This window comes from Serinus canaria, chromosome 27 (genome assembly GCF_022539315.1).
Source record: "Serinus canaria isolate serCan28SL12 chromosome 27, serCan2020, whole genome shotgun sequence".
Classification (NCBI taxonomy): Eukaryota; Metazoa; Chordata; class Aves; order Passeriformes; family Fringillidae; genus Serinus; species Serinus canaria.
This window is the reverse complement of record NC_066340.1, coordinates 2,477,612-2,489,950: the sequence shown is the minus strand read 5'-3', so window position 1 is coordinate 2,489,950 and position 12,339 is coordinate 2,477,612. Positions and strand designations below refer to the sequence as shown.

Below are 12,339 nucleotides of genomic sequence, written 5' to 3'. Positions count from 1 at the left end.
GCGGTGCTGGGCGGAGGCCGGGGATGCCCCGGCGGTGGAAGGTGCCGTGCCCGGTGCCCGATGCCCGTCCGCGCGCCCCGCCGCCGCATCCCAGGGCGAGGGGGCCGCGTAGTCCCCGTCCCCATCCCCGCCGCGTCCCCGCCCCCGGCCCGGCCCGTCCCCTCCTCCCGGCCGCGCCGCCTCCCGCCCGCTCCGCCACTGAGCCCGCAGCGGCGGCGGCGGCGGGCGCAGGCTCCGGGCGCCCCGGGGCCCCGCGGCGGCCGCTGCCCTGAGGCCGCGGGGGATGGCGGAGGGGCCCCGGGGCGCTCCGCCGCCGGGCTCGCCCCGCCCCGCCGCGCCGCTGCCCAACGGGCCCCGCGGCGGCGGCGGCGGCAGCCCCGGCTCGGGCTCAGGCAGCAGCAGCCGCGAGGACTCGGCGGAGCGGAGCCCCGCGCCCGCCGCGCCCCGGGCCAGCATCATGAAGGTGAGAGCCCCGCACCGGCAGCGCACCGGGCCGGCCCCCCCGCGCCCCGGGCCCGGCACCTGCGCAGCGCTGGGGTGCCGAGCCGTGTCCCCGCGCCGAGCCCCGCGTCCCCCCGCACCCGTTCTGTCCGCCGCTCCTCGCTCCCCCTGTGCCCGTGCAGCGGCTCTGAGGAGCTGCAGAGCAGCCGCATCCCCGGGCGACCGAGGGTCGCCACCTGCCCGCGGTGCTGGTCACACCGGGACTGACACAGCGTCCCCGCGCCCTGCCCGGACTCAGGGTCCCCAAGGGCACAGTCTGGCCCGGCCCGGCTCTGTGGAGTGTCCATGGGTCGCGCTGTCAAGTGCCACGGCCATGCTGCAGTATCACCCGCTCCCACTCAGGACACCCCTGGGTTCCCGTGAGAAGATGCCCGCTCCCGCCCCTCGAGCAGCTTCTGCTCTCCCGGGCTCTCCTGACAAACACTGAGCCTCGGGCCTGGCCTGACCAGCTTGCAGTCTGCTCCCAACACCCGGTGTTGGTGCTGCCGGGCCGTGGTGGGGCCGGGGTCCAGGGAGGGTCTCGGGGGTCTCCCACCTGGGTGGGCAGAGGATCACACGTGCGCTTTCCTAAATGAACGCCCCTGATTGTGCTGATGCCAGCGGTACTCGCTGACACAATAGGTCACGTCCGCCCGGGACTCGCCTCCCCGCTCCCGGCAGCCTATTTTAAGCTGGGATTGCTCCGGTGCTATTAATACCCCGTGAGGGGGCTGTTTCCGTGGTGCCCCAGCCCCACTGTTCCGTCCTCGGGATCCAGTTTTCTGGGCAGCAATGTCAGGACCCCGAGTTCTGCCTGGGCTCTCGCTGCAAACTGTTGCGGGGGTGGCCGGGCTGTGCCCACGCGGGGCCGGCACGGAGCCCTGCCGGTGCTCCCGTGCAGCCAGAGGCGGCTGCCGGTGCTCCGTCTGTCCCCGCTTTCTTTGGGGACCTTGCCAGCGTCGCCTACTCCTCCCGGGACGGAGCAGCATCCTTCCTTGCCCAGGGACCATCCGTGGGCACGGCGGGCTGGGGGTGGTGAACCTCTCGCTTGCCGCCGGGCCAGGCACATCGCTGTCACCACCTGCGTCCCCGCGGGATTTGGCCTCACGTGAAGGTCGGGTGGCCCAGGGCCAGCGCTGCCCCGGGGGGAGGTCAGACCCGAGCAGTGTCCCCAGCTGGTGGTGATCCCTTGTGCATCTCCGAGTCCATCCGGGGCCTGAGAAGCAGTGGAGGCACATGTGGAAAGAGCTGCCGGCTCTGTTATTTTTTGGGATTTCCAGAAAACGCTGGAGGAGTGAATCTGAAAGTGCGACTCACTGGCTGTCTGGAGACAGGGGGGCCTGGGGCAGCAGGGCTCAGAGCTGTCCCCTGCAGCATCCCTGTGCCCTGGCTAGAGGACCTGCTCCCTTCTTTCTTTGCAGCCTGAAAGCAGAGGGAGCTGGTGGTCCTGTGGGCTGGGAGGATGCTGGAGAGGGTATTGGATCTGTTCTTCCCTGCTGCAGGAAGTGTCTCTTCCCCAGCATTCTGCTGTTCTGTCCCCTGAGCCCCCTTCCCATCGTGTGCCAGCCCCAGGAGCTGTGTGGTGCCTCTGCTGGGATCTGACTCCATGGCCCCTCGCCGGGGAGTGGCAGCTGGTGCCGCGGGGAGTGGATGTGTCAGTCGCTCTCTTCTTGGCAGGGAACAAACGATGGTAGAAAAGCCCTGACTGTGCCTGGTCTCCCACTGCCTCAGCTCCGGGGCTGCTGCCTGCCTGCCTGCACCCCTGCCCACGCTGTCCAGACTGGGATAGGGGTAGTGGGGACACCCGGGACCTGGGGAATTCAGCTGCAGATGAATCACTTCACGGCGAGACCGGGGGATAATTGGGTGGGAGAGACAACTGATGGACCCTTCTCCATCCCGTGCTTTGAGAGCGGGTTGTGCGGCCGGTAGCCGTGGCTGTCACGTGGAGGCTGAGATTAGGGCATCAGCACTCACCAGGGCACTAATGCAGGAGATAATTGGCAGAAGAGGTGCTTAACACATGCTGCAGAGCTGAGCAGGACAGGCAGCTGTGCTGGAACGTGACCTCCGTGCGAGCCCACGCTCACCGCTGGCATCGTGTTGGGCATCGTTGTCGTGATCTGTGCTTTGCTCTGTGGAGCCCTGCCTACTCCCTGCCAGCTCGGTGGCACAGTGAGCAGGATCCCTGCTCTGGCTGGAGCTCTGCCCTCCGTCTGGGGGTGTTCTGTGCTGTCATGGCCATGGGTGCCGTGTCCTCCCTGCTCTGCTGCTGCCTTACTCATCACCTGCCTGCGCTGCTCCTGCTGAGCCTCTCCCAGCACTTCGTGGGCTGTGCCCCGGCTTGAAGATCACCTGCAACAGCCTGGAAGGGGCTGCCAGGGAGCAGAGGCACTTCCCTGCTGGTCCTCAGGCTGCAATGAGGAGCACAGGGCAGCTGCAGACGGGAAACTCCTCGCATCCCCTGCTCGCTGCTTGCCCGTGCAGGGGGAGAAGCAGAACCTGCAGGGTGCTCTTGGGTCTGTGCCACACATCTGCACCCCAAAGTGCTGCAGCGGGCACCACGGCCCCTGTTTGAGCCTGGCAAGGTGGGGGTCTGCAGGGAGCGCGTTTGGGCAGTTTGGGTGGTGGAGGACCGGCGGGGCTGGTGCCGGTGGGGTGTGTCTAGCTGCCTGCAGCGGGCACAGCTGGAAGCAGGTCCGTGGCGCTGGGTGCACGCAGGCCCCCCGCCCGTGTTTCCTTTCCGGATGGATTTCCTGTTTTCAGCTGTGGGGCCCGGTGCGGAGCCGCGGGGTGGGTGCGCCGGGCCGGGAGCGGGTCCGCGGAGAGGCGGGGGTCCACGAGGGGCGGCCCTCGGTGCCCATCGGAGGGGGCTGGGGCTGCCTCTCACTGGGGCGCTCAGATTGCAGCATGCAGGAAGCATCCGGCTTCGAGTCCTTCCCCGCAGGGCTGGCCGGTGGCGTGACCTGCCGCTGAGCTCCTGCCGACCCGGGATGGCTGGCACCGAAGCAGAGTCCTGGAGCTGGGCCAGCTCCCTGGAGCAATCTGGCAGCGAGAGGATGCGATCAGCCACCACATCCGAGCTCCAGGATAGGAGGACGTGCCTGGCTCTAGCAAGGGGCTGAGGGCTGGTGCAGGTTCCTCCTTCCCTGGGCCTTTGCGTCCCGGGCATCCTTGGAGGATTCCCCATTCCCTGGGGAAACTGTACAACCTTTTGTGTGACTTATCCAAATGCCCTTGGCTGTGGCTGCCTGACACTGTGGGGCAGATCCCGATCCTCCAGGACCGGGCACGGGATGTGCTTGCCCAGGTGTTGGAGCTGTGGAAGCTCTCGGGGAACTGGAGGGGAGGAACCCCTCACCTCCAACCTGGGCATCTGAGCAGGACCTGCCTCTGACAGAGACACCACCAGATTAGAGGTGACTCACCATAATCTTGAAGAAGTGGATTAAACCTCCTCCTACTGTGCTACTTAATGAAATCCATCCCATAATACACTCCTGGCCCTGCTGTTCCCCCTTATCCCCTGCCAGCCCCGTGGCAGCTGGGTCCCCCCTCCCTGTGGGGAGGCAGGGCAGAGTGTGGGCACGAGGTGCTGGCAGCAAACAGCCCGTGCCATCGTGACCCTGCGCTCTGTGGGACACAGCCATGGTTGTCCCCAGCATGTGGCACTGGCAGGGGCTGTCCTGCCCCACTCCTCACAGAAGAGTGGGGGATCTCTCCTGGGTTCCCTAGGAGCAGCTCTGCTCGTGCATCACAAGCTGGGTGTCTGTTTTCCTCTGCTCCCCAGGCCAAGGAGACAGGGGCTGTGCTGGGCTGCTGGCGCACGGCTGTGCCTGTGAGGGTGAGCAAGCAGCGAGGAAGGATCCAGCTCAGGGCCAGGAGCAGGAAGGAAGGAAGGAAAGCAGAGTTAAAATAAGCCAGGCAATGAGCTGTGAGGGAAGCCAGGGCTGGAGCTGGCTCCCAGCCCCCAGAAGAGGGGCGGACTGGAGTGCACGGGGCTTAGTGTGGTGCTGGGGCACCCTGGGGCAGTGCTGGGGTGGGGGGACCATGGGGCAGGAGGATGCCAGGAGCTGGTGGGGCGTGTGCTGCCTGGCTGTCCCTGACGGCTCTGCTCCTTTCCCACCCTGGCAGGACGGCTCTCGGCAGCGGCCCCCACACAAGAAGAAGACAGTGTCCTTCAGCTCCATGCCCAATGACCGCAAGATCAACAGCACAGCTGCCTGCATCTCCCTGATGCTGGAGGGCTGCGAGCTGAAGAAGGTGCGCTCCAACTCCCGCATGTACAGCCGCTTCTTCGTGCTGGACGCCGACATGCGCTCCGTGCGCTGGGAGCCCTCCAAGAAGGACTCAGAAAAGGCCAAGATTGAGATCAAATCTGTCAAAGAGGTGAGGGTGGGCAAGAAGACGCCAGTCCTGCGCAGCAATGGCCTCTCCGACCAGTTCCCCGATGAGTGCGCCTTCTCCATCATCTATGGGGACAACTACGAGTCCCTGGACCTGGTGGCCAGCTCGGCAGATGTGGTGAGTGCCTGGGTGATGGGGCTGCGCTACCTGGTGTCCTATGGAAAGCACAGCCCTGAGGCCCCCGGGACTGGCCACCCCAGCCTCCGGACATCCTGGATCTCCTCTGTCTTCGACCTGGCTGACCTGGAGAAGTCTGGCCGCATCCCCGTATCCCGTGCTGTGCAGCTGATCAAAGCACTCAACCCTGGCATGAAGACCTCCACCATCGAGCTGAAGTTCAAGGAGCTGCAGAAGGCCAGCGAGCGTCCTGGCATGGAGGTGGCCTGTGACCTCTTTGTGGAGGCATACTGTGAGCTCTGCACCCGCCCTGAAATCTTTTTCCTGCTGGTCCAGTTCTCCAGCAACAAGGAATACCTGGGTGTGAAGGACCTGCTGATGTTCCTGGAGGTGGAGCAGGGCATGGAGGGGGTGACAGAGGAGAAGTGTTTGGAGATCGTCAGCAAGTATGAGCCCTCCAAGGAGGGCAGGGAGAAGGGCTACCTGGCCATCGATGGCTTCACACGTTACCTGCTCTCTGCTGACTGCTCTATCTTTGACCCCCAGCACCGTAAGGTCTGCCAGGACATGGCTCAGCCCCTCTCCCACTACTACATTAGCTCTGCCCACAGTGCCTGCCTGCTGGAGGACAACTTCTGGGGCCGCTCAGACATCAGTGGCTACATCAGTGCCCTGGGCCTGGGCTGCCGCAGCATCGAGCTGGTGCTGTGGGATGGCCCCGAGGGTGAGCCCGTGGTCTACACCAGCCCCTCGGCTGCCTCCTGTGTGCCCTTCCGTGCCGTGGTGGGGCTGATCGACCAGCACGCCTTCACTGCCTCTGCCTACCCCCTCATCCTCTGCCTGGTGGTGCGCTGCTCGGCCCCCCAGCAGCGGCTTGCTGCCCAGTGCCTGCGCAAGACGCTGGGGGAGAAGCTGTACCTGGAGCCCCCCAACCCTGTGGCCTCCTACCTGCCCTCCCCGGAGGAGCTCAAGGGCCGCATCCTCATCAAGGGCAAGAAGCTGCCGCCCACCTGTGAGGACAGCGAGGGGGAGGTGTCGGATGAGGAGGAAGGCTGGGAGCTGGCGCGGCGATTGGGCCAGGAGGACCGGGAGGCACCGGAGGGAGGCGGCCTGCGGCGGGTGCGCCTCAGCCGTGAGCTCTCGGAGCTGGTGAGCCTCTGCCAGGCAGTGCCCTTCCAGGACTTTGAGAGCTCGAGACGTGGGCAGCGCTACTGGGAGATGTGCTCCTTCAGCGAGGTGGAGGCGGGACGCTTCGCCAACGAGTGTCCGGCTGAGCTGGTCAGCTACAACAAGCGGTTCCTGTCCCGTGTCTACCCCAGCCCCATGCGCATCGACGCCAGCAACATGAACCCCCAGGACTTCTGGAAGTGCGGCTGCCAGATGGTGGCCATGAACTACCAGACCCCAGGGCTCATGATGGACCTGAATGCGGGCTGGTTCCGGCAGAATGGGGCCTGTGGCTACGTCCTGCGCCCGGCCATCATGCGGGAGGAGGTCTCCTACTTCAGTGCCAACGCCAAGGACTCCCTGCCCGGCGTGCCTGCCCAGCTCCTGCACCTCAAGGTCATCAGCGGGCAGAATCTCCCCAAGCCCAAGGGCTCGGGGGCCAAGGGCGAGGTGGTGGAGCCCTATGTGTGTGCTGAAATCCACGGCATCCCGGCCGACTGTGCCGAGCACCGCACCAAGACAGCCCTGCAGAGCGGGGACAATCCCATCTTCGACGAGAGCCTGGAGTTCCAGATCAACCTGCCGGAGCTGGCCGTCCTGCGCTTCGTCGTGCTGGACGATGACTACATCGGGGACGAGTTCATTGCCCAGTACACCATCCCCTTCGAGTGCCTGCAGCCTGGCTACCGCCACGTCCCCCTCCAGTCGCTGGCCGGGGAGCCCCTGCCCCACGCCACCCTCTTTGTGCACGTGGCCATCACCGACCGCCGTGGCGGGGGCAAGGGGCACCGCCGGGGGCTGGCGGGGCGCCGGGGCCGCCGAGTGAGGGAGTACACCTCCACCAAGGCCACCGGCATCAAAGCCATCGATGAAGTCTTCCGGACAGCCACCCAGCCCCTGCGGGAGGCCACTGACCTGCGGGAGAATGTGCAGGTAGGACCCTGCCGAGGCACCAGAGGATTGGTTTCTTTAGGGGAGGATGGGGCTGGGCTGAGAGTGGTGGGGAGCCAGGCTGTCCCCCTTTTCCTGGGGGATGTGAGTGAGGAGCCTTACCTGGAACAGAGAGCTGTGGGAAATGGGGGTATTCCTGTGTTGGAGGGGCTACTGGGGGTCCTCCCAGCTGAGCTCCTGACACTAGACACTGGTCTCTGCAGAATGCCTTGGTGTCCTTCAAGGAGCTGTGTGGGCTGACACCCGCTGCCAATATGAAGCAGTGCATCCTGACGGTGTCCACATGGCTGCTGCACAGTGACAGCGCACCCAGCGTCACCCTCAACCTGGCAGAGCAGTACCCCCCCATGGAGGCCCAGGGCCCCATCCCTGACCTGCTGCGCAAGGTCCTCACTGCCTACGAGACGGTAAGTGCCACCCTGCCAGGGCCTGACCTCTTGGAGAGGCTCCCTGGGATCAGTGGCACTGGGACCAGCACCCACTGCGGTGGAGGTTTTGTGGGGTGAACCTGGGCAGGTTTTGTGGCGTGAACCTGAGTTTTGTGGAATGAACCCAGGCAGGTTTTGTGGGATGGATCAGAAGGTCCAAGGATGGGGAACCCTGAACTCATTGTACCCTTCCTGGGGCAGGAGGCTGCATGAGGGATGCCCAGGGAGGGGTCTTGCCAAGGCACAGGCTTGCCCTGATCAAGTCCGACCCTCGGACACTGCAGCTCCTACCCTGTGCCTGCACTGCCTGTGCCTTGCCCTGGTCCCACCAGGTGGGAGAAATCCCATTATTAGCCCCAGCCAGAGCTGCTTCCTTCTTTTGTGTTGAAGGGAACCTGGCCATTGGTCACATGCTGGTCACACCATACACGGCCGTGTGTTCTGAGGTGGGAAGGGCCAGACAGACCCCAGGCACTGTGCTGGTGCAGGGGGCAGCCCCTGCTGAACCCTGTACCCCCATCCACTTGGCCAGGGGGCCCAGGGCCAGGGCTGCCCAGCTGCTCACATTGCCCCTCTCCCTAGATGATCCAGACCAGCCGGACGTTGATCGAGTCTGCTGACGCCGTGTATGGGAAGCTCATCCAGGCACAGCAGGCAGGTGGGTCCTGGAGGGCAGCCCCAGCTCCACCACAGCTCTGGCTGTGGACCCAGGCACGTCCTGGGGGGCTCAGGGCTTCCTGCACTGGGGCAGGGTGTGGGTGGGTGGGCTGCAGAGCTGTATGGTAGGGAGCAAGCAGAGTGGGGGAGGCTGATGAGGAAGCGGGGAAGAGTCATTAGCTGTCAAACGCCAGAACATAATTAGTGCCAGAAATAACAAGCCGGGGCTGACAGCAGAAATGGCAACTGAGTGTTAAGACTTCCCAAACACATGGCAGAACCCACACAGGCAGGTGCTGCTGCTGCCTGCCCTGGTCCTCTCTGCAGGTGCCCCCACGCTGGCAGCTGCCCGGGACCTCTGGCCCCACTCCAGGCCCCTCTGTTGGCTGGGACCACACAGGGATAGCCCCCCCAGCTCCAGAGGGCTCCCTTTGGGGCTTGGAGAGTGTCAGGAGCTGGAGAGGCTTGGGAAGAAAGAGGGGGCCCTGCTCTGCTGTCCCTGCCATGCCAGCCTTGCTGCCAGCAGCCGTGTTTGTTCCCTGCCCACGCGGCAGACGGAAATCTCCCCAAACTCTTGGCTCAGCTCTGCCACTGCTGCCAGCCCTGGGGGAGTGGAGCAGTGGGGCACAAGTTGCAGGGCACAGATTGGTGCTGTGCCCTCCTGCATTGCAGGAGCAGAGGGATTCTGGGGTGTGCAGCCCCTCGGGCTGGTGGCAGGCAGCAATTTGGCAGCTGCAGCCCCCACCCCTGTGCCCTGCTGGTCCCTGCTTTCATCCTGGCCATGCTGTGGACGAGCTGCTGTGGTGCTGGTACCCGGCTGGCAGGAGCTGGGCCCCGGGGAGCAGCGGGCTGTGGGCGGGCTGATTGGCAGCGCCAGGGTGAGGGAGCTGAGTGGGAGCCCTCGCGTGGGCCCCGAGCCGCTGCTGCGTCACCAGGGGTAAATATAGCACCCACTCACGGGGGTGGCACGTGGGGCACAGCCATGGGGGGGTCTGCTGGCCCTGCGCTGAATCCCCCCCAGATGAGCCATGGAGTGCAAGAGTTGTGCTTTTGCCCAGGGTCTTCACTGCCCTTCCAGATCTTGTGGTGTCTGGGTCCAGAACGGCCACAGGGTGCAGCTGACAGTGGTGCTGGGATGTTGGGGGATCCATTGGCCCATCATTTGAGGCATGGAGGATTCTTGAGGCTGCTGGGGCAGTGGGGAGCCCACCCAGCCTGCAATCCCATGGTGGGCAAAGGGCATCCCACTGGCTTAGTCCCTGTTGGCTGTGGGTCGTGGCTGTCCCCGTGCCAACATCCCTGCACACCCTGAGCACCTCTCCCGTCAATCAGGGATGGATTTCCACAAGGAGCTGCACCGCATCGAGACCAAGGAAGGGCTGCGGGGCCGCAAGCTGCAGAAGGCGCTGGAGAGCTTCGCCTGGAACATCACTGTCCTCAAGGTGAGGGACGAGGGCTGCGCGGACACACCTGCCCTGCCCTGCCCTGCCCTGCCCTGCCTGTCACCCTCCTGCCTCCACCCTAACACACTCCCGATATCTCCTCCCCCAGGGCCAGGCTGACCTCCTCAAGCACGCCAAGGCGGAGGCGCTGGACAACCTGTGGCAGATCCACAATGCGGGACAGTCCTGCGGCATCGGCAGGAACGGATCAGCCTCGCCCGAGCCCTCTCGGCTGCAAGCCCCGCTGGAGCCTATCCCTGAGACAGACGGAGGTGGCGACACAGCGTCCTGCTGACCCCGGTCTGGGGCTCGGGGCCCGGACTGAGCAGCCCTGGCCACAGGGGCCGCGGGCAGGGTGCCCCAGCCTGCCTGGGGAAGGTCTATGAGGCTGGGTGCCTGTGCTCTGCCTTGTTGAGGGGCTTGCACCAGAATTCAGTAGAGAGCCTGGGGAGAGATGTCCCTGCTCCCTCTTGCCCTGCCAAGCTCCTAGAGGACTCATCCGTCCCCTCCATCTGCTCCAGGAGCCAGTTCTCTGCTGGGGGGCCAGTGGGGATGCTGGTACCCCAGTGCCCGTGTGCATGTACCCCCAGCCCACTGTGCCAGATGCCACTTGGAAAAGCAGCCCCAGGTCTGGGCTCCTGCCCACCCTCACCAGGGCTGCAGATTTGGCCTCCACCAGCCTTGGGGAAAACCTGGCTGGCAGAAGGATCCTGGCTGCTCCTGTCACCTCCACAGCATCCCTGGGGTCCCCACTATGCAGAGGGGCTGGGAGGCTCTCTGGTGCAGCAGATGCTTCTGGCATCAGGGAAATGTTTGTGTTCAACCCCAGGGTGAGAGAGCTCAGCACAAGCAAAGGCTGGAGCTGGAGGTGCTCTGGGGTCAGGCTGGGGCTGTGGAGTGTTATAAAGAGTGCAAGAGCTTCCCTGGTGCCCTGTGGCTCCCTCTGTTCCAGGCACAGCACCGGGATGGGACGGTGTCACCAAAGGGGGTGGAGGGTAGCACCGGCTACAGGACCCTGGTGGCACTATCCGTCCCTGGCACTGGATCCTGGTGGCACTATCCCTCCCTGGCACCGGGTACAAGACCCTGGTGGCACCATCCCTCCCTGGCACCAGCCAAGCACAGGATGACGGCTCCCCCACGTCAGTGAGGGAGCTGTGCAGCTGCTGACACCCCTTTGTTTGGGGGGTTAATTAGCCTAATGGGGCTCTGAGCAGCGGCCAGCACTGACCTTCAGCCCCTTTTTGCCAGCCCAGCAGCTCGGCTGTGGGCAATTATGGCCTCATTAGTGCCAGGCACCCCTTGCAGTGAACACCCTCACAATGGGGAGCTGCAAATGAGGGGAAAGGCCTGGATGGTCTCCGGGCTACCGGCCACAGCGCTCCCACGTCTCCCAGACACCAGCTGCTCCCCCTGGCCCAGGTATTTTTGGCAGCCCTATTGTACTGGGCCCTATAAAGTGGCAGTGACAGTGCAGGGTGCTGTGCTGTCAGCTGCCTGATGGGACATGCCCCAGAGCTGCTCGGCCACATGAAGACCCCAGGAAGGATGGAGGTGCCCAACACCAAGGTGGGGCTGGGGTGCTGCAGCACCTGGGGATGAGAGATCAGTGATGGGTGGGAGGTCAGAATGTTGGGCTGGGGGTGTGGGAGGGCCTGGTTGGTTTCTTGGGAAGCTCCAAGTCTGCAGCAAATCCCTGGAAATCCCTGACTGATGAGGGGACTGTTTGGGAGGGAGCTGGGCATGCAATTCCTGCAGCATGGGTGCTTTCACTGCTTGCCGTAGCACTGGACAGCGAGAGGAGGGAGTTTGTGTGCTGGAGCAGGTCAGGGGTGCAGTGAGGACACCCACATCTGGCTGCTGGCTGGGACACAGGTGAGGTGCAGGGCAGAGAAGGTTGAGGCTCCAGGTGCACCTTGGGTGTGGGGCTGAGCCAGGAGGGCAGGGGGGAGTCGAACACCACAGGGAGGGGACAGTCCTGAGCTGAGCAGTCCCCTCTCTCTGCCCTAACGCTGCCCGTTGCTCCGGCAGCCCCGGCGAGCTGCCTGCCTCCTGCTCCTGCTCCTCCTCTGCTCCCTGGCCGCTGCCCGGCAGAGCCTGCCCCACTGCTGCCGGCAGAAGACCTGCTCCTGCCGTGTCTACGACCTCCTGCACGGCATGGGCAACCACGCCGCCGGCATCCTCACACTGGGCAAGAGGAAGAGCGTCCCCCTGGCTTTCCAGAGCCGGCTCTACCGCCTGCTCCACGGCTCCGGCAACCACGCTGCGGGCATCCTCACCATGGGCAAGCGCGGGCAGCACTCGGGCTCCGTCTGCCGCGACGTGCTGGGCTGCCCTGCGGGCACGGTCGCCCAGCCGACAGCGGTGCCGCGGGGTGCTGCCACCAGCCCTGATGGCCCCAGGGAGTGCCAGGGACAATCAGGGAAGGAGCTGAGCAGCAGCAAGGCCCAGGGAGCTGCGAGGAGCTTTTACTGAACGGGATGGGGGCAGTGGGACACAGAGGGGATCCCTGGCAGGATGGACTGCGGGGACACACAGCCGGAGCTCGGTGTAAATAGCACTTTTAGATACCTCCTACCTGCCCTGGCCCTGGCCCAGCCTGCTCAGGGCACCGCGGGCACCGCGGCCTTTTACAATAAATGGTAGCCTGATGTCAGCCGGCTCTGTTGTATCTCTGGGGAGGGGACGGG

The 12,339-nt window shown here is 64.9% G+C and overlaps 2 protein-coding genes across 2 annotated transcripts; both read left to right on the top strand.

The window, feature by feature from the left end:
- The first annotated feature begins 283 nt into the window (after positions 1-283).
- Positions 284-10,571, top strand: LOC103821726 (inactive phospholipase C-like protein 2). Its single transcript, XM_030232600.2, has 6 exons — positions 284-463; positions 4,615-7,104; positions 7,326-7,529; positions 8,133-8,208; positions 9,540-9,649; positions 9,759-10,571. Exons 1-6 carry the CDS (start codon positions 284-286, stop codon positions 9,942-9,944), a joined length of 3,246 nt encoding a protein of 1,081 aa, XP_030088460.2. The 3' UTR covers positions 9,945-10,571.
- A 147-nt stretch (positions 10,572-10,718) lies between these two features.
- Positions 10,719-12,305, top strand: HCRT (hypocretin neuropeptide precursor). The gene has a single exon (XM_018921460.2). It carries the CDS (start codon positions 11,807-11,809, stop codon positions 12,122-12,124), a length of 318 nt encoding a protein of 105 aa, XP_018777005.2. The 5' UTR covers positions 10,719-11,806; the 3' UTR covers positions 12,125-12,305.
- The last annotated feature ends 34 nt before the right edge of the window (positions 12,306-12,339 follow it).